We start from the raw sequence: 25047 nt of genomic DNA, 5'->3' as shown, positions 1-25047 counted from the left end.
AGCCACTTCTCCAGCCCCTCCAATAATAGTTTTAAAAAACATTTCTGAATCAGGAGTCAGGTCTTTGTCACCTGACTTTCATTCATTAAAAACCCCATTCATAGCTGGGCATGGTGGTGCACGCCTTTAATCCCAGCACTCGGGAGGCAGAGGCAGGTGGATTGCTGTGAGTTCAAGGCCAGCCTGGTCTACAAATCAAGTCTAGGACAGCTAAGGATACACAGAGAAACCCTGTCTTGAAAAACAAACAACAGCAACAACAAAGAACAATCAAACAAAAAAACCCCAAAACCCCATTCATTTGCCTCATATAGTAATGTGTGCATGCGTGTGTGTGTGTGTGTGTGTGTGTGTGTGCATTCATGTAGGGACCAGAGATCAGCCTCAGATGTTCCCCAGGCACCATCCACTTTAAAAAAATAAAACTGTGAATTTCTCTGCATAGATGTCTGGGTACCATTTGTATGCCTTGTACTTGCATAGGCTGGAAGAGGATGCGAAAGTCCGTGGGCCTGGAGTCATGGGTGGTTGTGAGCCATCCTGTGGGTGCTGGGAACTGAACCTGAGCAGTCCTCTGGAATACAGTCAGTGCTCTTAACCACTGAGCCACCTCACCAGCTTCCCTTGTTGTTTCTGGGGCTGACTGAGCTAGCCTGTGTGTCACTCTCTCTTCAGTGCTGTCATTACAAGCACAGGTGACCATTTCCAGCTTTGTTTGTTTGTTTTGAGACAGGGTTTCCCTATGTAGCTCTGGCAGCCCTGGAACTCACTATGTAGACCAGGCTGGTCTTGAACTCATGGAGGTTTGCCTGCCTCTGCCTCTCCCATGCCCTGGTAATTTTAGGCATAAAGAGCCCTGATAAAACTCAGAAGGCTCTTTCTCCCGAGGAGCTTAAATTTGGGACGGACACATGGACATGACGTAGAGTGCTGGACTGTGAAGGGGTGAAGTGGGGGCCAGACGGCTGTCACTGAATGTGAGGGCTGTGTCAGGGAGAGGCCGTGGGAAGATCTGGGCCAAGTGATCCAGGCGTGGCAGCCACAGTGTGCAGATCCTGGGGCAGCAGCAGCAGGTGGGTCACAGTGGTCAGAGTGGGTGGGGGTGGGTGCCGGGGATGAAGGGTACAGTAGGTGGTTGTATCAGACTGCAGAGGTGTTCTGTAGAGCGGGGTGAGGCTTGCAGGGTATGCTGCTGGAAAAGGAACTTGTTCTGGGTCTGCTCAGAAGGTATTCACATGGGGGGAGGGGGCGCTCTGCTATCACAGTGAGTCATTCTGCCACTGTGCAGAGGGCCCTGGGGGAGCAGGTGTGTGTGGAGGGGAGGGGAGGATGAGGAATATGTGGCTCTGGAGGGTCTGGGACCAGAGGTGTCTGCTTGGTCAGTGCCCTGGGTCTAGTGCTGGGGTCATTTAGAACTCCACCTTTAAGACAAGCTGCCCCACCCCTGACAGAGGACATGGAGATTCTGGCCCTTGGAAGGGCTAAGGTGGTTGTCCCTACTGGGCCCTGGGGGCAGGCACATGCTTCCTTCCATACATGACTTCAATGGTGGGCCGATGCTATTCCCTGCCCCCTGCCTCCCTGACCACTGCTTCCCTGACCCTACCCCTGCCCTCCTGCTCCTTGCCCCTGTCCCTCACCCACCTGCCCTCCTGCCCCCTGTCCCTCACCTACCTGCTCTCCTACCCCCTGTCCCTCACCCACCTGCTCTCCTGCCCCTGTCCCTCACCCACCTGCTCTCCTGCCCCCTGTCCCTCACCCACCTGCTCTCCTGCCCCCTGTCCCTCACCCACCTGCTCTCCTGCCCCCTTGTTCCCCTGCCCTCCTGTCCCCCACTCCCTGCCCTCTGGCCCCCCTTCCCTCCCCCACTTTCTTGCTCCCCTATGCCCCTGCCCCCTGCCTCCTTGCCCCTCCCTCCCTCCTTTCCTCCCTCCCTTTTTTATTTCCTTCTTCCTTCCCTCTCCTTTCCCTTCTGCTAGGCAAGGCTTTCGTCCTGATGAATGAATGCACTCAGTGACCCTTTTACTTCTGTTGTGAAGTGGGGCTTCCCGGAACTGAATTCACTCTGTAACCCAGGCAGGCTTTGAACTCATCATCCTTCCATATCAGCTTCCCAAATTCCTGGGATCACAGACCCGAGTCTCCCAGGCAGATGGACTTCCTATGAGAACCCAGGCGCTCGGCGGAGCTGGGCTTGGGATGCTGGGCCTGCCGCTGGCTGGCTGGCTTATCTCCACACAGCCTCACTTCAGCAGGCTTCATAGGAGAGTCATTTGAAATTATATTTGAATGCCTGGGTCCCCTAAGGCTTGAATAATTTGTTCTTTCCATTTTGCTGCTTTTTGTTTTTCATCTGCAGTGCTGTGTGTGTGTGTGTGTGTGTGTTGCAAGGAGCGGGACCATGTTAAAGATGCGTCACTCCCTTGTATTTTATTTTCTTCTATGCACAGCAGTGAGCCAGGATGATAGTCCCCTGAGAGCTGAGAAAGGAGGGACAAGAGAGCCTTTGGCCTAGGAGGGGGAATCCCTTCCAAAACACTGGCATTAATTACCCTGTTGTCCTGGGAAAGGCACACCTCCTTCCTGAGCCCCCAAGAAACCTCTTACTATGTCCTAGATCTAATCTGTTAACGCTGAAACCATCCCAGTGCTGGGATCCCCTAAGCCAGTGGTTCCCCACCTTCCTAACACTGAGACCCTTTAATACAGTTCCTCATGTTGTGGGTGACCCCCAACCATAAAAGTATTTTCATTGATGCTTTATAATTGTAAATGAATGGTAATGCAAATATCTGTGTTTTCTGTGACCCCTGTGAGGCCACCCCTGTGAAAAGGTCATTTGACCTCCAAAGGGGTCGTGACTCACAGATTGAGAACCACTGTCCTAAGCTTCTCTGGATATAGTGGCGCCATCCTCTGGGAGGGGAGACAAGGCTGCATGCCCCAGCTGGGAAGCTGTGGCCTTCAGCTGGCCTCCATGGACAGCATTAAGCATCTCTTAGGGTGGGGTGGCTGATGGAAAGGATGCCTGGCTTGGCCTGTGGCTCCCTACATCAGGGATGTGTGATTAGGGCCTCAAAGACAGCCGTGAATCTGGCAATTTTGAGAACAGTGGGTCTAGGACAGTGAAAACCTCACCCCGGAGGCCGAGCACAGAACAGGGCTAGAGGTGGCTCAGCCACTCTCCACAATGTTAAGAGGAAGGGTGGTGATTGGACATGGGTACCACTTCTGCAGGGCCCGGTATGTCCTAGACCTCATTTGTACTCTTTCTAGGATCCCCAATGACTCCAAAGGATTGGAATTCCATCCCCTATTTTCTAGGTGAGGCAACAGACTGAATGTCACACAGTGAGTTGAAGGCTGGGTTAGGCTGTGCCTAGGGTGCTTCTAGCAGGTTGGAGAAGATGGTTTCTAGTCTGGAGGGGCATCTAGAGCTGCCCCTCATGTACCACAGGGGCTCTTGAATGCCACGAGTGCTGACACACATGCTGAACAAACCCAAATAAGCCTCTGTTTAGTGTCGGTTGGAATCACGGCTGTGCCACTGGTGCCTCTCCTGAATGTCACTCACCCCGATGGGCTTTCACTGTTCAGTGGCCACAGCCTCTTCATTTGCTGTCGGGCCACTCTGGTTTTGTGATGCGAACAATGACAGTGGTGGCAGATGGGGAAAAGCCACAACTCCAGTTTCGTTTTAACGTTCCCAGTCGCACACAAGAAAAGGCACCATCTGGAAGGAGAAGGTCAGATCGTTAAAAATATATATGGTAATAGATTGCCAGCGACTGATGGGCTGTGGGTGTGTGTGGGGTGGGGGGTGGGGAGAGGGAGGAGCTGGGGCGAGGTACGGGGTGGGGGCTGTGTCTTCTCCTGTCCAGGGGGGTGAGCTCCACAGGTCTCCTGCCTGGCAGAGGAGGGGTCTGTTTGGTTGTGAGTTCCCTTAGAGTAATGACAGCATTTTAAATTGTGTCTTGTTTACTTACCACTGGGCTTTCACTGAGAGGCGGCAGGGCAGCCCCATTTTCCACCGTGGCCTGAGCATGCTGTGCCCTGTGCCCTGTCGTGGCTTACGTTTTTTTCACTTAGGTTTCATGAGGGGCGGAGGTCCCCAAAATGAGGATGAAAAGAGGTAGTGTCTTGCTGTGTGTTTGTGCTTTACCGCATGGGTCTCTCACACACTGTTTTTTTCCTTTCTCTCTTTTTCCATGGCAGGCCTGGGTTTTATGGGGCAGTTTCCCAGGGCCCAGACTGTGAAGGGCCGCTTCTGGGCCCATTGGGAAAGGCAGTAAGAACTGAGTCCTTCAGGCAGGGACGGCAGCCGTTAGGCTAACCACTCAGCCTTTGTGTTTTAAAGGAAGTGTCCAGCGTCTCAAGGTGTGGTCACGCATGTGTTTCTCTTGGGCCCTCCTGGCCCAGCTGGTCTTTGGGCTGGGCCACTCTCAGGGGCGGTTCCTCCTTACCCGTGTCAGCCCTTCTCTTTGGCCTGGCGTCATTCCTTTCACCAAAACAAGTCATATTGCCAGGGCACGCTAGATACCCATGCAGAAGGGGCCTCCAAGAGAAAGGGTATGTTGAGGCTGCCCTTGGTCATTGACGCGTGATCTGTAGTATGGCTGGCACCGTGTGAGTGGTTGCATAGGAAAGATACGGATGGAAAGTTCTGGCCTTCCCGGCCCAATGGCACTGTAGACATCCTCCTGCTCCCATGTGCATGCACACAGAATGGAGATGCCCTGTGGGAGAGCAGTGGAAGAGCAGAGCGAGCCCTGTTCCTAAAGCTATAATGGGTTGTGTCCCGTAAACTCATCAGAAGGGGGGAAACCGCATTTAACCCCTAACCTTCCACGCATCACAGCTTAGCGTTTAGCCTGCCCAGATCATTTCTATTGGCCCAGGACTGGGTAAAAAATACACTGCATTTCTTAATCAAGTGTGTGTGTGCCATATATACAAATAGGTGGGGTAGAGCTTCACTGAGGAATGCTTGCCCTAGCATGCCTGATGTCCCAGGTATCAACCCTAGGAATGCAAACAAAGTATGTACGAATGCATGGACACACACAGACACACAGGCACACACACACACAGATACACACACACAGACACACACACACAGACACACACACACACACACACACACACACACACACACACACACACACACACACACAGGCACACACACACACACACAGACACACACACAGACACACACACACACAGACACACAGGCACACACACACACAGACACACACACACAGACACACACACAGACACACACACACACACACACACACACACACACACACACACACACACACACACACACACACACACACACACACACGCAAACTCATACGCAGATGGGGATTGGGAAATGTGACAAGATCCAAAAAGGCAACATCCGGAAATGCCTGGTGCGATGAAGGAGTGGCCTGGAGCTGACTGTCCAGCATCCTGAGGGATGGCGCCACCTAGTGGCAGTCCAGGGAAAGATCAAAGGTTAGAATTGAAGGTGGGTCTCTGCTTTCCTACCGTAGCAAAGTGGATGGTCACAGAATCATCCCAACCTGGAGACACTTGCAGTGGTAAAGGGATGTGACAACTCTGACAGGGGCTGGGACTCTGCTGAGATGCATGGTTAGGCAAGGCTTTTAGGAGAGGAGCCCGCTGGAGAATGTAGCGGGGTAGCATTTTACGCGAAGGGACGGACAGAGCTGCGTGCTGAAATTGTGGAGCCTGGTGATCAGGCGATGAGGCTGGGAGGGAGAGGCAGTCCTTGTGGCTCTTCCAGAAGATTCTGGGCCTTACTCCAAGCAGACCGAGACCCCATTGATGTTTTCAAACAGGGAGCAATGCGGTACTTTGTGGAGTTGTTACAGGCTGGTCCTGAAGGCTGGGTGGGAGGGCAGCTCACCCATCCAAAGGCAAGCCTAGCATGGGCCTGATCCCTGCTTCCTGTTTGCCACCAAGGAAGAGTGTGGGACTTATGAGGGCTGTTGTCTCAATAGTTCAATTGATGACCTCCTCATGACCCCAGAGCTCTGGGGGCACCCTGAAGGTGGGCATCTCTGGGGGCAGACCCAAGTTCCTATGTGGGTGCTGCCACCGGCCTGCTTCCCAATCCCTGTGTGTCAGTGTCACTATGGGGTGATGAGCTCTGTGCCACATTTATTACTGTGAGCAGGCCAGGAGGGCCCACAGCCCTATTGTATTAGTCCCTTTTCTCATCACTGCGACAAGAACAAGGAGGGAAGGCTGGTTTTTTTTGTTCATAGTCCATCATGGAGGGGAAGGACATCATGGTGTCAGATGCTGGAGACGGCTGGTCACATCGCATACACAGTCAGGAAGCAGCGAGGTGGATAGTGCACTCAGCTTACTTCCTCCTTCCTATTCGGCAGGGGACCCCAGCCCAGGGGATGCTGTTGCTCACTTTCAGGATGGATCTTCCCTCCTCAGTTAACCTGGTCTAGTGATTTCCTTGCAGATATGCCCAAAAGTTTGTCTCCATGGTGATTTAGAGCCTGTCAAGTTGGCAATCAGTGTTAGGCATCACACCTTGGTGCTTACTGACACATGGGTGCACACACATGGGCACACACGCATGCATACACACACACACACACACACACACACACACACACACACACACACACACAGTAGACAGTAGTCCTGCCATGCTGGATGGCTGTTCTTGTCTGGTGGATAAGAAACGAAGGCTCAGCCTTTAATCCCAGCACTTGGGAGGCAGAGGCAGGCAGATCACTGTGAGTTCAAGGCCAGCCTGGTCTACAGAGTGAGTCTAGGACAGGCACAGCTACATAGAGAAACCCTGTTTTGAAAAACCAACCAACCAAACAAACAAACAAAAAACCCTGAAGGCTCCTTAGTAGGCAGAATTCCTGGGGCTGACATTGAATTGTTCACTCCCCCTTTCCTCTCATTCATTAAAATATTTTTTAAAACTTATTTTGATTTATATGTGTGTTTGGCTGCATGTATGTCTGTTCATGTGTGTGCCTGGTACCCAAGGAGGCCAGACGAGGTGTTCAGATGCTCACCATGTGGGGCCTGGGAATCAAACCCGGGTCCTCTGGAAGAGCAGCCTGTGCTCTTAACCTCTGAGCCTCCTCTCCAGCCTCCTTTCATTCATTCTTTGAGCCCATGTGCTCTTCACTCCTGGTCTGTGTCAGGCACTGATGTGGGGACAGTGGTGGATGACACAACCTAGGGACGTGTGGCAACAAACCACAGCGGGATCTGTAGCTGAGATGGTTTCAGACAGGCACAAAGGCACCCAAGGAAACAAGACGGTTTTCCCCCAGAGGGGGCCTGTCACAGAGCCAGGGAGGTCAGGAAGAGCATCTTAGGGAGCTGCCTGCCCACAGAGTCCTGCCTGCCCTCCTCACCGTCAAGTGTGCAAGCACCAACGGCTGGTGTAGATCTGCCTCCTTGTTCTTTAGTGTCAAGTCCAAGGCCATAGGCATCTGACTCAGTTCTTGAACACAAGGACCTGCCGCAATCTTAGTCCAAAACACAGGACAAGGAAAGGCACTGTTATCAACCCGCTGCTCTCCACAGACAGGGTCTCATAGTCCAGAGCTGGAACTCAGGATGTAAGTGAGGACGACCTTGAGCTTCTCATGCTCCTGCCTCCATTTCTGAGGGCTGGACTATGAGTGTGTGACACCACACCTGGCTCATTTTGCGCTGGGGATGGAACCCAGGGCCTCTTGCATGAGAGGCAAATGCTCTACCAAAGGAACCTGCATCTGGCCTTATGATCGCTTCCTCTCCCATGCCCCCCCTCTTTCTTTCTTCATCCCCCACCTGTCTTGCTTTCTTTTATGTGGGATATTTATGAATGCACTTGCCTGCTCAGGTATAAGCGAAGTCCAGAAGATGACCTTGCGCCATGTCTCCCTCTGTCACTTTTCACCTTGAATTTTAAAACAATCTCTCTCCCTCCCTCCCTCCCTCCCTCTTTCCCTCCCTCCCTCTCTCTCCCTCCCTCTCTCTCTCTCTCTCTCTCTCTCTCTCTCTCTCTCTTCTCCTCCTCCTTCCCTCACCCCAGCCCATGGCTAGACTGGATGGCCATTGAGCCCCTAAGATCTGTCTGTCTCTACCCACTATCACTGGGGTTACAGGTACTCACTGTCACACCCAGCTCCAACATGGGCACCAAGGATCTGAACTCGGATCCTAACACTTGCACACCAGCTACTTTATCCATCAATCCTCCCTGTAGCCCAGTCACCCTTTTATTGGCAAAGGGATTGAGGCTGGGTGGGGGGAGCTGTTGGGGTGTCGGCACAGAAAGCTCCATGGTAGGGTCAGGCTGGGATTCTGTCCTCAGCTTTCCCAGATCCCTACCTATCGTCCATAGCCTGGTGCTCGGCTCCATCTCAGACAACAGGCATGTAGGGTGGGGGAGTGATCAAAGCAATGAGGTCACCATGGGTGGGACCTGGCCTGCTGGGGTCTGTGGTGACTCTCAGGGATGAGAGCCAGTCACTATCTGCTGGGGCTTACACTCTGACTAGCTTCGCCCACCTCCTTCCTCTTGCTGCAGGGGAGGAGAACCAGCCAGGATGGCTGTGTCCTGATGAGGACAAGAAAAGCAAAGCCCCGTTCTGGTGCCCCATCCTGGCCTGCTGCGTCCCTGCCTTCTCCTCCCGGGCCCTCAGTCTGCAGGTGAGTGGACCCGGCACATGGTAGTAGCTGTGATGGCCCTGCCTAGCCTGGAAGAGCCAGTGTCCAGGTAGTGTCTGCTGCAGCTGGGAAGGCCCAGCGTCTCGGTCCAGCTTACAGACCCAAGGGGCCAAGCCTTTTGTTCTTGTTCTGTGATGGAGCTTTCCCACCAAAAGAAAAGGGGTGTGTGAATGACCAGCATAGGTCACAGGGTGGAAAACTCCATTATTTTGTGATAGAGAATACCAGTAACCTCATCCTTTGAAGGCCTGATTCTGGACTGTGGCCAAGATGATGCCGCCAGGCCAGTGCTGACATTGGTGGGGACAGCCCTTATCCTGGGATGCTCCATGGCCCTCATGTCCTCTTTTACTTGCCCACTATACTCTTCTTGTGTTTAGCTGCACTTCTTGCGATAGTGGTTAGGCGAGAATTTCACAGCAGATGAAAGCCCAGACAGGCCTTCCAAAATGACAGCCAATAAGGGTTTGGTTTAACCCGCTTACAGTCTCCATGGTATTAACCACCAGAAAGCTCGCCCCCCCCCCGCCCTGCCCCTCCCCTCCACCCATCACTTGTCCCTTATGTCCTGGCAGAGGCCACCCGTCCGTCCATCTGGAGCAACTGTTGTCTATCCTCTCCCAAGCAGACGAGGACCCTGAGCTCTGGGACGGGCGAGCGAGCGTGGGACCCAGCACAGATAAATAGTCGCAGGAGCCGTGCGGGCTGGGCTGTAGACTGGGGCTGTAAGAGATGAAAGAGCACCCTTGCGATGTAAGTTCATCGTTCGTTCCTTTGTTCATCTGTCCATTCGCGGGTCATCCCCGAGCACCTGCTGGTTGCTAGAGCTGGGAGTGCAGTGGGGACCAGGATGTACGAGGTTCCCGCCTCGCGCAGCCTTCAGGCTAGTGGACAAAGCCAGGCCGGACCTCAGCACACGGAAGGGAATGGAAGGGACTCTTTAAAGAGTATGAAGTAGAGATATAGTAGGCGTGGGGATGGGGACAACATGGTTAGCAGGTTCAGGGAGGGCCCCTTGGAGGAGGTGGAATTAAACGGAGCTCCACATAGCAAGAAGGATGCAGACCCCAGAGGGCCCAGGGGATGCACGTTTTAAGTCGTCAGGAAATAGGGCTGAGCTTGGATTAATTGCCTCTTAAAGGAGCCCTCTTCTGGTCCTGTTATAGTGGCTATTTCAATGTGAGCTCTGGAGGGGATGTTGAGGCTCGCTGTGGGCGATGAGGCCCATCACTGGATTAGAGACCGCAACAGCCTTGTAATGTTTTATTCTTGGAGCGCTGATGGACACAAGCCAGACAGTGGTGTCATCCGGACCTTGATTTGGATACTTGGAGGGGGCTACGTGGACAGAAGAAGAGGCCAGGAGAGCTAAATAAGGCTTGGAGCTCAGTGCAGGGGCCTGCCAGAGGTCGGGTCAGGCTGGGACCAGGAAAAAGTTCTAGACAGCCTCTCACTTCTGCTGCCGAGTGAGCGTCAACAGGGTCTCTGATCAGGATAAAGAATAAAGCCATGTGACACTGCAGCTCGTTTAATTATTTTTTGAGATTTACTCATTTTTATGTGCATAGGCATTTGTGCAGCACATGCATGCAGTGCCCACAGAGACCAGAAGAGGGCAGCAGATCCCCACTGGAACTGGAGTTACAGATTGGCTGTGAGCTGTCATGTGGGTGCTGGGAACTTAACCGAGGTCCTTCTCAAGAGCAGTCAGTGTTCTTAACTGTTGAGCCATCTCTCCAGTCTCCCATGTAATATTTTAAAAATGAAACTATTCCTGCAGACCATGGTCTGTATGCGCCTTTTAAAAATGGAAATAATGAAAGACTTGGCATGGAAGCCAGAGCGTATGGAGAGGAGACTGGGTCTATCCTGTGTTAGTTACACAAGGCTGGCCCTTGGGTGTGGCCTCTGCAGTGAGGCCAAGGTACACAGGTCATACCTGACTGAGCCCTGTAGGTCACCCTCATATGCTTCTGTCTCCTGAAGGAGCTGCCACTTAATGGGACCCATCTGGGAGGATAAGTGAGGGCCTGTGTATCTCCTCACTTGGAGCTGTTGGGGCCCCAGAACATGTGTGCTGGCAGAGTGCTCATCCCCTGCTCAGTTGTTCCCAAGGAGCAGCCCCCCCCAAGTCAGCTGAGAGAGCCATGCATGAATATCTGTGGGTAATGGGCCTGGAGGAAGGGGGTTCCTGGGGGGACCTGCCAGAGGCTGTCTTGCCATATTTCCTGGGCTGTTCTAGCACTGCCCTGCCCGCCTCCTACCTAGCCCAGACAGCTGTGCCCCATCAGCTCGGTGCTGGCAGCCGGCTGAATTAGAGCGGAGACTGCTAGCCTTGCCCAATTACTGCAGGAACAGATGTGCATGTGGGCAGCTGCCCAGGCTTCTCTCCCACGCACGTGGGCTCTCAGGTGGCCGCGTGAGCTGGCAGCCTGCTCATTTCTTCCCTGGAAAGGCTGGGGTTGGGCAAGGAAGTTGCTGACACCGGCTCCCACCCCCTCCCACCCCCTCCACCCCCTCCCACTCCCCAACCCCCCCACTCCCAGGCAGACAAGACCCTGACTTGTTAGCTGCTAGGGGAAGCGTGTGTTGGATTTTCCTTGCTGGGGGTTGCAAAGCAATGCTCTTGTTGCAACTGACAACTGAGCCCATGCTGGCCATGCCAGACCTCTGCCTCTCAGGGCACTGGCCGCTGGGGAGTGCGAAAGGCCACTGAATGGAGCCTCCCTGTCCTAGTCGCTCTCTAGCCTGGATTGCCCCAGTCCTGCGACACCAGAAAGCTGTTGTAGCTCAGCTAATAATGTAAAGTCCCGTCTTTAGCATCGCTGGGGAGACCATTGAGCCCCCTGACTGGGTCACAGTGAGGATTAAATGATGTGGTTAAGGGTCTGGAGAGACGGTCTAGTGGTAGATGCCAACTCACAAACGAGAATTTAGTTCCTGCATTTAAAAAAAAAGAAAGAAAGGAAGAAAGAAAGAAAAGACAAGTGTGTAGTGTGGGCTTGTACTAATCTCAGTGTGGGAGGTAAAGACAGATGGGGCTGCAGGTACGTACGTCTATGGGCACACACATGCCGCAGTTGTGCCTGATGCACTCAGGGTTCAAGGAACAGAAGTGACCATCTGAGTTTCCTGGGAGTTCCCCAAGGCTTCACCACTGGGAATTCTGAGGATTCTTCTTGGGCTCTTGGCTCCATTCCAAAGTAGGGAGCCTGTCCCCGGAGGGGCAGCAGGAGGTCAGGGGAGGTCATGCCACACACCAGGTTGGGCTCAAGACCTGCCTCGGCACCGGGCTCACCAGGGTGGAGTGTGTCGTTTTTAAGGTGCTTTGGTTTTTGAACGATTACATGTGTTTGTGTATTTGTTAGTTATTTGTGGAACATGGTGCACATGTGGAGGTCAGAGGACAGCTTGTAGGCATCGGTTTTAGCTTTCCAACATTGGGCATTGAACTCGGGTTGTTGGGCTTGGTGGCAAGCCCCTTCACCTGTGGAGTCATCGCCCGCGCTCTCTGAGATGCTTGAGACTTGAATGCCTTGTGGCACCTGGGGTTGTAGCCTGGTCCCACAAGGGGGTTTATAGCCAGACAACTTAGCCCTCAGCTTCCCAGCCTGGCAGCCTCTGTTCTAATGGCCACCAGCCTCCATTAACCAGAACTGCTAAGAGTCTGCTTTCTATGGCTATAACAAAATACTTGAGGTTGGGTACTGTGAGAAGGAAAGAGGGTTATCTGACTCACGGTTTTGGAAGCTGCATGTCTGAAGTTCGGACAGCCCCAATCTGTTCACTGGTAAGGTGTCAGGGCAACGGCATTAGGATGGGGGTGATCACATGTGGAGAGCACCATTTTGTGGAGACTGGAAGCCTGGGATGTTCAAGGCCAGGCTGGTTCATTTGCTAACAGCCCACACTCTCAAGGGAATTACCTGGGATCCCATGAGAACCACATTAATCTCTTCCTAGGATGATGTATACTTAACCTAATTGCCTTCCTCTATACCCCACCTCTTAGAGGTCTCGTCCCCCTTTACACTGTCACCCTGGGGGGGGGGCGGTGGGTATCTGCTGCCTTGCTGCCTGTATAGTTGCTCGGCTGTGGACCATGCAAAGTGCTGGAGAATTCTACACTGGCCTTGAGAGCCTCAGGGCTGTTTAGCTGTCCTCTTCAGGCCCTAAGACCTTCCCAGTAGATAGATGTCAGGTCCCCACTTATGTGTGGGAGCTGATCGTCTAAGTAGTGTTGGAGTTCAGGCTAGCTGCATGCAAAGCCCGAATCCTTTCACCAGCTAGTACCCTGCCTATCTTGTGCACCTGGCTTTCCAGAAGTCACCAGCAAGACTGAGGTCCAGACACTTGTCCTTCAGGGAAGTATGTGGTTGTCATCACCGTCTCAGACCCATTTCTGCCAATTAGCTGGCATCTAGGGCCCGTGGGGATTGCCATAGAGATGCCTGGGTCTGGGCTGTGATGCCACCTTCCTCCTCTGGGAGGACAGGAATGGTGGCCTGGTGAAAAGGCTGGGCACCTTCAGCCAGCATGGCTGTGAAGGCAGAGGTTCTGGAGGCTTCTCACTCAGTGTGTGGGCCCTGGCTCCCCAACGGGGAAAAAGTGGGACCCCGTAGCGCTGAGGTCTCTGGCCTGGTGCTTCAGGTGGAGAGAACACTAGCCAGGAATGGAAAGTCTGGGTTCTAGCCCTGCCTCTGCCCCTAATGTGCTGTCTGACCTCAAGCCAAGCCATGCCATGCCTGTGAGCTTTAACCTGCCTAGATACCTCACAAGGAGGCTGACTTCTGACCCTCTTACCCATAACCATTAGGAATTTTGGTAGGATGTTCCAACTGAGCCAGACAGCAGACTTTTCACCAGCAGGGGGCAGCACTTGCCTGGGAAAAGGCCCAGTGTCTGTCTCTGTGTCCCTAGACACAGCACTTTCTAGATGCCTTCACTGTTCTCACAGTACTGTACTGTCCAGAGAGATGGGCTGTCCGAGTCAACACAGGAAACAAGGCCCTGAGAGGTCACCCAGCCAGGGGCAGGTGGGGAGTAGAAGCAACGGGTAGCTCTCAGTGACAGCTGGCTGCTAACCAAGTTCCAGTCTCCATGTTTCCACCCAGTTCCGCCTCAGTGAGTCCTTCTGTAGCCAGGTACTGATGCAGAGCCCCCCTTATCTCACTTTTCAGCTCCCAAAAACTCTCTGGAGGCATGTGGGAGGCCCCTGGGGGTGCAGGAGCAAGTAGGGAAGGAGCTGTCACCTCCCGTGTGACCTAGTGCTGTCCCTAGCCCCCTGCGGACTTTGTCTTCTCTACTGACAAAGTAAAGGGCATGGCTGAGGGTGGAGTAGGGAGGGGGGCACTTAGTGGTCATCATCAAGCCTTATTTAGAAGCTTCCTGCTTCCAGAGACTATGGGCGGATCCACAGCATCGTCAGTCAGGCCCTTTCTGGCAGAACGTTCTAGAACAGTGATGATTCAATACGAAGCTAGGGAACTATGTGGCATGTGTCTCTTCTTTGCCCCCATCCTCAGGGTTTCTCATCTGCGGGGGGAGTGCGATGGGCTCAGGATCCTGTCAAATGTTAGCATTTTTTGCCACGTCACCGATTAACCCACCTGTACTGTCTCTGTCTCTACAGCTTGGGGGTCTCGTCCACAGTCCTGTCAACTGTCCTCTGCTGGGCTTCTCGGCTGTCAGTACTTCCCTTCCACAGGGCTACCTCTGGGTAAGCAGTCCCCTTTGCCCAGCCTGGGGTGGTGGTGGTGGTGGTGGTGGTGGGGTCTTTCCTCAGGACTGGGACAGAGAGGGTGACAGACACCTAGGAAGGGTTCTGAGAAAGTCTTCTGTTTGGCTAGCAGCCCTATCTATCAAGGGCATCCTCGGAACCTTGGAGCTTGGAGGTGGCAGGTAGAGCCTCTTCCAGCGTAATCGAACCCAGGTAGAGTAAGGCTTTTTTAAAGCGACCAGACCTTGAGGGAAAAGATGAGTGGAAGTTGTGCAAGAGGCTTGAGTTGCAGAGGCCTGGCTTGCAGAAAGCTCAGGTCACAGGAGGCCCGGGTCACAGGAGGCCCCAGTCACAGGAGGCCCCAGTCACAGGAGGCCCCGGTCACAGGAGGCCCCGGTCACAGGAGGCCCCGGTCACAGGAGGCCCGGGTCACAGGAGGCCCCGGTCACAGGAGGCCCGGTCACAGGAGGCCCCAGTCACAGGAGGCCCCAGTCACAGGAGGCCCGGGTCACAGGAGGCCCGGGTCACAGGAGGCCCGGGTCACAGGAGGCCCCGGTCACAGGAGGCCCCGGTCACAGGAGGCCCCGGTCACAGGAGGCCCCGGTCACAGGAGGCCCCGGTCACAGGAGGCCCCGGTCACAGGAGGCCCCGGTCACAGGAGGCCCCGGTCACAGGAGGCCCGGGTCACAGGAGGCCCCAGTCACAGGAGGCCCCAGTCACAGGAGGCCCCAGTCACAGGAGGCCCCAGTCACAGGAGGCCCCAGTCACAGGAGGCCCCGGTCACAGGAGGCCCCGGTCACAGGAGGCCCCAGTCACAGGAGGCCCCGGTCACAGGAGGCCCCAGTCACAGGAGGCCCCAGTCACAGGAGACCCCAGTCACAGGATGCCTGGTTCTCTGGCCTCACCTAGGGCTCAGATATCAAAACTGACTATTAGTCATTTCACAGGCGGCTTCCATCCACTTTCTCTTCTTCTGAGGTTCTCGGCAAAGCTGTGCCATTTGGCCCCGTGCCCCTTGGGTTGCTATGTGTGTGTGTGTGTGTCTTCCTGTCCAGGGTTTTGGCTTCACAGTCCCTGGTCATCCTCTACCTCATGCTCCTTTCTGGCTCTGGGCGTTTGTGCAGCATAACTTTACCTTACCCTTCAGACTGCAGTACCAATGTTGATCCCCCCCCTCACTGTTTAGCACCTGGTGTGTCTATTCATCTACGCATGCGTGCATCCACTCACCCTGTCCATCCTTCATCTGTTCATTCATCTGTCCACCTATGCATTCATCTGCCTGTCCATCCATCTATCCATCCATCCATCCATCCATCCATCCATCCATCCATCCACGCTTCCACACACCCACTGACCCAACCACCACTTACCCACTAATGCATGCGTGCATGAGCCTATCCATTCACTTGACAGGTATACATTGGGTGCATACCATGAGCTAGACACAACAGTAAAACAGTGAACAAGACAGAGGCTCACTTCAAAGAGGCAGCGGGGGCTCATGGGATGTTGCTTGGGAGGTCTCTGCCATGGGAAAACTGGAAAGCTGGCTGAGTATTGCGGCTACTTCAGCAATAGTACCTGCTGCTTGGTTTCCTTTGGACCCTGAAACTAATTTGTTTCCTTGTGGCTGGTGAAAGTGACTTTTGTGAGTGCAGGGGTGTGTGGGCAGGAAAGATAGCTTGTGCCTGATAGCTGTGTGTGTGTGTGTGTGTGTGTGTATTTGTCTGTATCTGTGCACACGTGTGTGTTTCTCTGTGTGTACACATGTGTATCTGTATGTGTCTCTCTGTGTATGTGTGTGTCTGTTTTTAATCTGTGTATGTGTTTCTCTGTGTGTGTGTATCTGTGTGTCTCTCTGTGTATATATGTGTGTTTCTCTATGTGTGCCCATGTGTGTATCTGTGTGTGCCTCTGTGTGTGTATATGTGTGTGTCTATGTGTGCTTCTCTGTGTATGTGTGTGTTTGTTTTTCTTTGTGTAGGTGTATCTCTGTGTGTCTCTGCATGTAGCTGTGTACATGTGTGTATCTGTGTGTGGATGTGTGTGTATCTCTGTGTGTATATGTGCATGTCTGTGTGTGTCTCTCTTTCTATGTATGTGTGTATCTGTTTTTATTTGTGTAGGTGTATCTGTGTGTATGTGTATCTCTCTGTGATTCTGTGTGTGTGTCTCTGTGTATTTTATCTGTGTGTTTTTCTGTGTGTGTGTGTGTTTCTATTTTTATCTCTGTCTCTATTTATGTGTGTATCTATATATGTCTGTTTTTATCTCTCTGTGTAGGTATCTGTGTATGTTGTGTTATCTGTGTCTGTGTGTGTCTATCTGTGTCTATCTATGTATCTGTGTCAGGGTGTGGTCCCTGGGAAGGAATGCTCTGTTTGCCAGCCTCATAGCCTCTCTGGACTTCTGCTTCTAGGTTGGTGGTGGGCAGGAGGGTGCTGGTGGCCAGGTGGAGATCTTCTCCCTGAACCGGCCTTCGCCACGCACCGTCAAGTCCTTCCCACTGGCGGCCCCTGTGCTCTGCATAGAGTACATTCCAGATCCAGAGGAGGAGGCTGAGGGGGCAGGGGAAAGCCAAGCGGCTGCCGACCCCTCAGCCACAGTGCACCCCACCGTCTGCCTCGGACTACAGGATGGCAGGTGAGAGGCAGGAGGATGGGCAGGGATGGCTTGTGCTGCCAGGCCGGTGGCTGCAGGTAGTTTCTCTTTCTCTCTGGGTCACTAACCAAAGCACTCTTCCCCAGATGGTGTCACCAGGGAGATGGGGGCTGGAGACAGCTAATGTGGGAGTCTAAGTGTCAGGAGCAGCTTATGTCCCCCCAAACCTCTAGCATCCTTAGACATAGACTGAGTCAAGTTCTCATCTGGGGTGAAGCTCAGGATCCCAGCAGTCTCGCCGTGTCGGTTGTTGAGTCTCCTGTGGCCAATGAAGCTCGGTTTCACGCCCCACCCCCACCCCACCCCCCATGCAGGGCTGTGTGAGTACAGGAGGGCTGATCCCATCTAACTGGGAGAAATCTGTCCAAAGAAGAATCTCTCCCCCATCTCTGCTCCCCAGCATATCCTGTAGAAGGAATTTGTGTGTTTCCTGAGTACCTACTGTGTGCCTCAGGCGTGCTGACTGGGATCTCTCATCGTGACCTCACGGCCTGGGGGCTATCCCCGTTTCTATTTTTGGGGGCTGGAAGTGTGTGTCAGTGGGTAGGACACGTGCATAGCCCGCACAAAGTCTGGGTTCCATACCTGGACCCTCAAACTGGACATGGTGATTTCTGTCTGTGACCCCAGCAGTTGAGAGGGTCAGGAGTTTCAGGTCATCTTTGGTTATGTGGCAATTTTGAGGCCAGTCTGGATCACACTGAGACCCCACCCAAATCAAAAAACAAAACAAAACAAAACAAAACCCCAAACAAACCCAGAATGAGACAAATCACCATTTTAGCCATTTGAAGGTACACAACTTGGTGGTTTCTGGCAATTACGACCTCACTCTAGAACATTCTCATTACTCCCCAAAGAAGCATACATCCATCTCATCCTTTCCTTGGAAACTGCTGCTCAGCCTTGGCCTCTGAGGGTTTCTCCTCAGGAGTACCCTATAAATGACATCCAATGCCTCATGGCCTCTGTTTCTGGCTTCTTGTTACACCGTGCATGCTTGCAAGGCAGGCCCAGGTGTGTTGTCCTACTTTGTTCCCGGTGGGAATCGTGGTTGCATTTGAACTCAGGTCCAAGTGTCATTGGAACCCAGCACCTTTCTCATTGTGTTCTGGAGCCAGAGCCCTGACTTGTCCTGTGACAGAAGTCAGGGTTCTGTAGGAGTTACAAGGATGGGCAAGTGAGGCCCCATGCAGGTAGGTAGCCATGAGTCACAGCAACATCCTGTCTCCCTTCAGCATCCTACTGTATGGCAGTGTGGACACTGGTACCCAGTGCCTGGCCGCCTGCAAAAGCCCAGGCCCGCAGCCCGTGCTCTGCCTGCGTCACAGCCCCTTCTACCTGCTTGCCGGCCTGCAGGACGGGACCCTCGCTGCCTATCCTCGGATCAGTTGTGAGTCCTGGTGGGTGGGTGGGTTTGGGGTGGCATTTGGACACCAGGTTGGGCCTGGGTCCTCTGCTGAGAGGTTGAATGAGGCAGGCCAAGGAGGAAGTACTGGGACAGGCCAGCCTCAGAGTAGAGGGGTGACTGAGACCTGACCTTTACTGGAGGCTAGTGCCTGGTTCCCACATGGGAATCCCTGTAGAATTAAGAGAGTAGAGTGCACCGAGTGTGGTGGCGCACGCCTTTAATCCCGGCAGAGGCAGAGGCAGAGGCAGAGGCAGAGGCAGGCAGATCTTTGTGAGTTCGAGGTCAGCCTGGTCTACACAGCAAGTACAGGACAACCAAGGCTACTTAGAGAAACCCTGTCTCAAAAAACCCAAAGACACGGGGGGGGGGGGGGGGGGGGGGGAGAAAAGAGTGCCTTCTTTTCTGCCTGTAAACAAACTCCGGGTGACAGTGCTCCATGGGCTGAGAGACTGGGGATGCTCCTGGGAAGTCCAGGCTTTTGCTGAGGCTCCTTCTTGTCACAGCTGTGTCCCCAGTGAGTGGCCCCTTCTTTGTGCCGTGGACTCATCTTTTATAAAGAGAATCACCTCTTGATTCTGGTGAATTAAGACAACTCAGTGTAGGCCAGGCCAAGCACAGACCAGGATGGGTGCTGAGAAGGGGAGCCGCCTTTGGGCTGCTACTGTCAGAGTGGTCGCTGGCCAAGTCACCAAGCCTGAAGTAGGAGGCCAGCTGCGACATACGGCAGCGGTACGCATCGCACTCCAGCACTCCAGGAACAGTACGTGTGATATTTCCTCCCTACACCATGGCTACCACCCTGGAGAGTCACCTCTATTCCAGGCAGGTGCTGGTGCTCTGAGCCTAGGGGCGGGAGGAACACAGCTTGTTCGCAGACATGTGAGTGCAGTGCCAGGTCCCTGAGCCCCAAGGCTTGCTCAGGCCTTCCCTCCCCCCCCCCCGCCCATTTGATAATGAAGACCCAGTGGCCCCTGAGCCCCAAGGCTTGCTCAGCCCCCACTTTGATAGTGAGGACCCAGTGGCAAGTGTGGCGGTCCCAAGACTCCACAGCAGCACCTCCCTCCCTCTCCCCCAGCTCAGCTCTGATCTGATGGCTGCGTCATTCTTGCAGCCTGTTGCAGGGCTATAAACGGATATTTGCAATGAGGGTTTTTTTTTCTCTCTCTCCCTACTTGGCACTATGTTGGTATTTTTAATTAGCTTTTGATAAGGCATTTATAGTTTTTAATTAAAGGGGGAAGAAGGGAAAAAAATCCCTCTTACCATCAGACGGAGCAGAGCATGTGTGTGAATGTAAATCCGGCTCACATGTGCTAAGGTTTAGACAAAAACATCTGAAGAGGCCCCCCACCCTCCTGTGTGCCCTAGACACCACGACTCCGGCTTCATCCAGCCCTGGCTACTCCTATGGGTGTTTGGGGGTGGGTGGGGTGGGAGTCGGGGTGGGGGTTGGGATGTTGTAGCTAAGTACCACAGCAGTGGCTCAAAGAACAGAAGTTCAGGATCAAGACGCTTGAGAAGGACCCATCCCCGGCTTCTCCAGCTCCCAGAGGCATCTCGACTTGTAGGAGCATTGCTCGGGTCCTCATGAGACGTTTCCCCTGTTTATGTCCCCTCGTGTCTCCGTCCCCCGTTTTATAAGGACACCTGTCACTCTGGGTTAGGTCCCCACCAACCCAGGTCCACTGCTTACATCTGTAGGAATGCTCTCTCCAAGGAAAACTTCATTCTGAGACTTTGGTGCAGGGTCAGGGCTTCAGCTGAGTGGGTTTTGGGGAGACACAGTTCAGTCCCTGGTGAAGTTTCAGCTTTAGCCATTGTCCTGAGGACGGAACCTGCTACTTTGTCAGAACGGAAAGCCCTACGGGGGAGGGGGTATTCCACCTCATCCCCTCATTTCTGGGGAGTCTGCTCCTGCTAACATTTGTTCCCCCGTATGTATGAACGCCTACTGTGTGCCATGGATACACTGGCCAACAAAACAGATGTACCTCCTGCTCTTGTGAACTTTAAAGTCTACAAGAGGGAGCTCAGAGTGGCCATGCCAAAAAGCAGAGAACTAAGGGTTCCTGAGGTAAGACTGGGGTCCCTGTTAGAGCCTGACTACCTAGTGGGTGCCCATCCAAAGAGGTGGGCCCCGAAGTTGAGAACTGAGAGAGGGGCCAAGCAAATGGTGAGTTGAAGGAACAGTGTTTGGAGCAGAAGGGCCAGTATGTGTGAGGGCCAGAGGCAGGAGCATGGCTGGCATCATAGTGACCCCCAAGAGAAGGCTGCAGAGCCGATAAGAGCCACATGTAAGTGGTACTAGGCGTGGTCTGGGGACGGGCAGTTGCTCATGACCTTGAGTTTGTCTCAGCCCACAGGCACTGGCCCCTTTGACAGGAGGGCAGATGCGCCTGGTATCGCACCCTGTCTAGGTTCCCGATCTCCTGGGGTCTGGTTTGGCTGTCAGGCCTCTGAGAGGTCTTTCATTCCCTGGGGGCCCCCAGCCACCCTGTGGTATCCCCAGAGAGGTGACTCGCAGCATCATGTGATTTAACATAGGTCTCAGAGTCCACTTAGCTCAGGGGCAGAGGTCTTTCTCTGTGCTGCCCTGGGCCAGCCTCAAGGTACTCTGGGGTGCCCCTGGTGGCCAGGAGTGTCTGCGATGACAACTGTCTAGGCTGCAGAGCTTTATCCCGGACCTGCTGTTGGATGAGATGTCTATACTGAAGCAACAATCTCCTTACCTGTGAAATGGGGGTGCAGGCAGCCCCTCCTCAGGCGCTTCTTGTGAAGGTTACACACGAAAGTTTCCCCAGGTGCCTATGATGGAAACCCCCTACCCTCCCACCCTCTGCCTCTCGCCACTAGCCAGATTGGGACCAGACCTGGACCCCCTGTGAGAGACCACTAGGCTGTGTCCCCTGAGGCTGGGGGAGGAGGGATGCTGGCACCCTGAAGGTGCCTTTGCTGAGACAGGCCTTCGTCTCTGCTGACCGGCTGTGCAGTCGATGCCAGCCGAGATGAATGGGCTGTCACACAGGGGCGGGCGTGGGCCTGCGAGCACAGGCTCTGGACCGTGTGTGCTTACTTACAGTCACTCAAGGGTTGGGAAGGGAGGGTGAGTGGAGGGGACAGCCCGTCGGACCCTGCCTAGGCTCAGTGATTACCTTTATAGTCTGTGAAGCTGGTAACCAGGGGGCCGGAAGGACCTTAGAGGACAAAGTCTATCAAGAAAATCAAGTGCTAACAAGGTCAGCAAGTTCAGGGAGCCCCTATGGGCTCTGGTGGGGGTCCCTGTCCACTCTGATATAAATTTATATTAAATTTTATCACAGTTCCCTGCTTTGGAGGGCTCAGGGGACACCAGGCCACAAAGGACAGATTATCAGTGTACGTATGACCCTGTGATGCACTGTTCTTGGGTGGCAGGTGCAAGAGTTTCTCAGCCAATACTGCTGTGCCCTCAGGTGAACTATGATTCTCAGGCTTTGAGATGCGACCTCAGCATCTTTCCCACCCCCACTTAGCCACACTGGCAGAAGCTCCGGCATTTGACCAGAGACGTTGCTCACCTCTGGCCACTAGGGGGTGCTCAAAAGCCTTATATTTCCCTGAATCTGGCTCACTAGTCCAGGATCTCCATATCTGAGGAGGCCTGGCCACCTGCTGCTGATCACCTACACCTCCCAGACACCAGTCCCGGTGCAGAATTGATAGTAGGGCTTGGTGGCAGCCAGGTCAGATCCAGCTCTGGGTTTAAATGCTGTTTGTCTCCACGCCTCTTGAGGGACTCGCTCAGGTTCTCTACTCTGGGCCTCTGTTGTCACCTTTAATTAAATGGCACCAGCAGCGGTAGACTATTGGGAGCCAGTGAGCAGGGACAACTGTGCAGCTGGATGACTTGGGTAATTGAACTTGCAATATGTTAGTTATAAGTCAGGGCCAATAACAGTATCTGCCGCGCAGGCTTGTGGGAGTTAAATAGTCCATTCATGAACAGAATTGACCAGCGCAAGACTCGGAGGGGCCTCGCTGTCAGCTGTGGGCACTTCTTGCTGGTGCCCTATGCTGGATTGGGTCAGCATACACAGTTCCTTGACTCCTTGCAGCGTTCTGAGGGATGGTGGCGTGTGGTCTTCACAGCCATTTTAGAGAGGAGGAAACAGAGCCTCAAAGAGGTGGAGTCCGCGTCCATTTGGAGCCACAGACTGCTCTGGCCTGGCTAGCTTGCTATGTATGCGGTCATGCTCTGAGCTGGAAAGATTGGTAGTGTGTATGGAAGGGGGTTCCCCAGTTCTTAATTTATTAGCTAGGCTGGGAGTATGAAGCAAAGTTCAGGGGGTACCTAAAGCTGGTGGGGTGTGTGTGTGTGACATGCTAATACGTGGCCAGGAGACAAGATGAGGAGTTTGGGGGCTCCCCATGTAACTTGGGGTCATCTGTCTCTGAGGACAGTTGTGCTCAGTTTTGCCACACAGCAGCTGGCTCAGAAGAGGGTAAATCTGCAGTGAGTGGCTTTGTGTTCCTTCTAGGGACCTAGAGGACAGATGGGGGTGGGGGGTGGGATACCCAGCAGCTGACTCTATCCTCCTTCCCTCGCCCCAGTCACTGTGTCTACTGCTCTAGGGCAGTGGTTTTCAACCTGTGGGTCACGACCCCTTGGGAGAATTAAATGACTCTTTTACAGGGGTCACATATCAGATAGTCTGTGTATCAAATATTTACATTTCATAATTGTAACAGAACTCCAGTAATGAAGTAACAGCAGAAGCAATTTTATGGCTGGGGGTCAAACTGTATCAAAGGGTCGCAGCATTAGGAAGGTTGAGTTCTAGGGTGTGCTACCCCTGACAGGCCTCAGTTTCCCTCAAACCTCCTTCCTGCCTGGCATCCTGACAGCCTAGAGCAGCCACCGGGGCTTGAGATGTGACTTCAGAGAAGGCCATCTCCAGCAACTGTGCTTGGATGCCAGGGAGGAGTTCTCAGTGAGCTGGACATGGTTGGGGGTGGGGCGGGGAAGAGGCTCCGCTTAGGCCAGTCTGATGCGATTGGTCTTTAGGGACAGCAGTGGGGGCTGTCTCCCATCTGAGCCTCTTCCTGCCCACACCTGGTAGCATCTCTGAAGGAAAAGAGGTCTCAGTAAAGTGACAGAAGCATCATCAGGTGACAGAGCCCAAGGGAGGTCCTCAAGTTGTTCAGATGAGCTGTGGTCTCAGCAACGTCCCTTCCCCATCCAGATGGGGGAACTGAGACTCTGAGAAGCCGAGAGGGGTGTGGCCAAGGCCCTTAGCAGTGTCAGGGCCATGCTGGTCACAAGTCCCTGGACTCTGAGATTCTGCTACCTCCTGGCAGGTACTAGTGTGGAGGTTGCCTCTCCCAGAAGCCCTTGTGTATCTGTCCTCTGTGAGTTATCTGTTCCTTGGTGCTTGCCACTTCAGCTCGCAACTGGATTGGCTCGTAATCGGAGACAGGTTGCAGTCTCCACACAGACTGGTTTCTCAGAAGGCAGGACCTACGCCTACCCCCGATTGTTCACAGTACCCTCCCTCATGGCCCAGCTGGTAGTAGGTGTTTTCTGAGCGTGTGTCTGTAATGAATGAAAGGGGGTCGGGGAGGAATCCAGAGTGGTCCCCGGGCCAATGGAGTATGGTAAGAGAGGGTGTATTGAGCCAGCCACTGATCTGCGCTCTTCTCTCTCATAGGTGGAATTCCCTGGGACCTGGAGAGCCCTCCCATGTGCCTGACTGTAGGCCCAGGGCCCATCCGTACACTGTTGAGCCTTGAGGATGCTGTGTGGGCCAGCTGTGGGCCTCAGGTTACTGTCCTGGATGCTACAACTCTGCAGACTCAGGTACCAATACCCAGGACTTGTCTCTGCTGGGCAGAGACACATCTTGTGGCCTGTGCTCTTTAAGCAGGGGTATAGATCGAGGCCACCTGGGTCCTGTCATGCCCAGCTGTAGACAGAGCTGCGTGTCTCTGCTGGGATGAGAGCCTGGCCTTACAGGCTGTTCCAGGCTTGCCATATCCCGTGTTCCATCCTTAGTGGCTGGTATGAGCTTCGGGGTGGCTTCCCAAATGGTATTTTGGTGACATTTGCCATTGTTGATTTGTTTGAACTATTGATTTATCAGATATGGCGCCAGACCCAGAGGGGAGCCTGGCAAAGGTCCCCAGACAGGCAGGCTCCTCAGGCATGCATCTGCATGTGGGGCTGTTTTCTTGTCTCCATTGGGGTCTCTCTGCCTTCGACACCTCTAGTTTGACACTTGATAGCTCAGACACTAGGCAAAACTTGGTGCTGTTAGCTTGTAGGTGGCCAGGGCTGGGTCTGGGAAGACTCAGTTCTCACTGTGTAGAGACATTGAAGTGTGGGGTGCTGTGGGTGATCTTTAGGTGTGTGTGTGTGTATGTGAAGTCCTATGTCCCTACTTTTGCTGAAGGCTAGAGGTGAGTGAGTGTCTGGCCCGTACACATGAGTCGCAGGCCCCATGGGAACTCTGGCTTCTGGTCTGTGAAGGAAGCCTACATATCTCTTCCCTAGGTCCTGTGG

General features: G+C 53.7%; 1 protein-coding gene across 2 annotated transcripts in view; it reads left to right on the top strand.

Moving 5' to 3' along the window:
* Arhgef10l (Rho guanine nucleotide exchange factor 10 like) overlaps window positions 1–25047 on the top strand; it is a 101291-nt gene that overhangs the window by 54521 nt on the left and 21723 nt on the right. For both annotated transcript variants that reach the window (XM_051172099.1, XM_051172101.1), the window contains 5 exons: window positions 8576–8697; window positions 14348–14434; window positions 16857–17080; window positions 18337–18491; window positions 24197–24345. In XM_051172099.1, coding sequence (XP_051028056.1) covers window positions 8576–8697; window positions 14348–14434; window positions 16857–17080; window positions 18337–18491; window positions 24197–24345 — 737 coding nt within the window. The remainder of the gene's footprint in view (window positions 1–8575; window positions 8698–14347; window positions 14435–16856; window positions 17081–18336; window positions 18492–24196; window positions 24346–25047) is intronic.

Source organism: Acomys russatus, chromosome 29 (assembly GCF_903995435.1).
Source record: "Acomys russatus chromosome 29, mAcoRus1.1, whole genome shotgun sequence".
NCBI classification, from domain to species: domain Eukaryota; kingdom Metazoa; phylum Chordata; class Mammalia; order Rodentia; family Muridae; genus Acomys; species Acomys russatus.
Note: the sequence above shows the minus strand (reverse complement) of the source record. Positions and strands in the feature narration are given on the sequence as shown.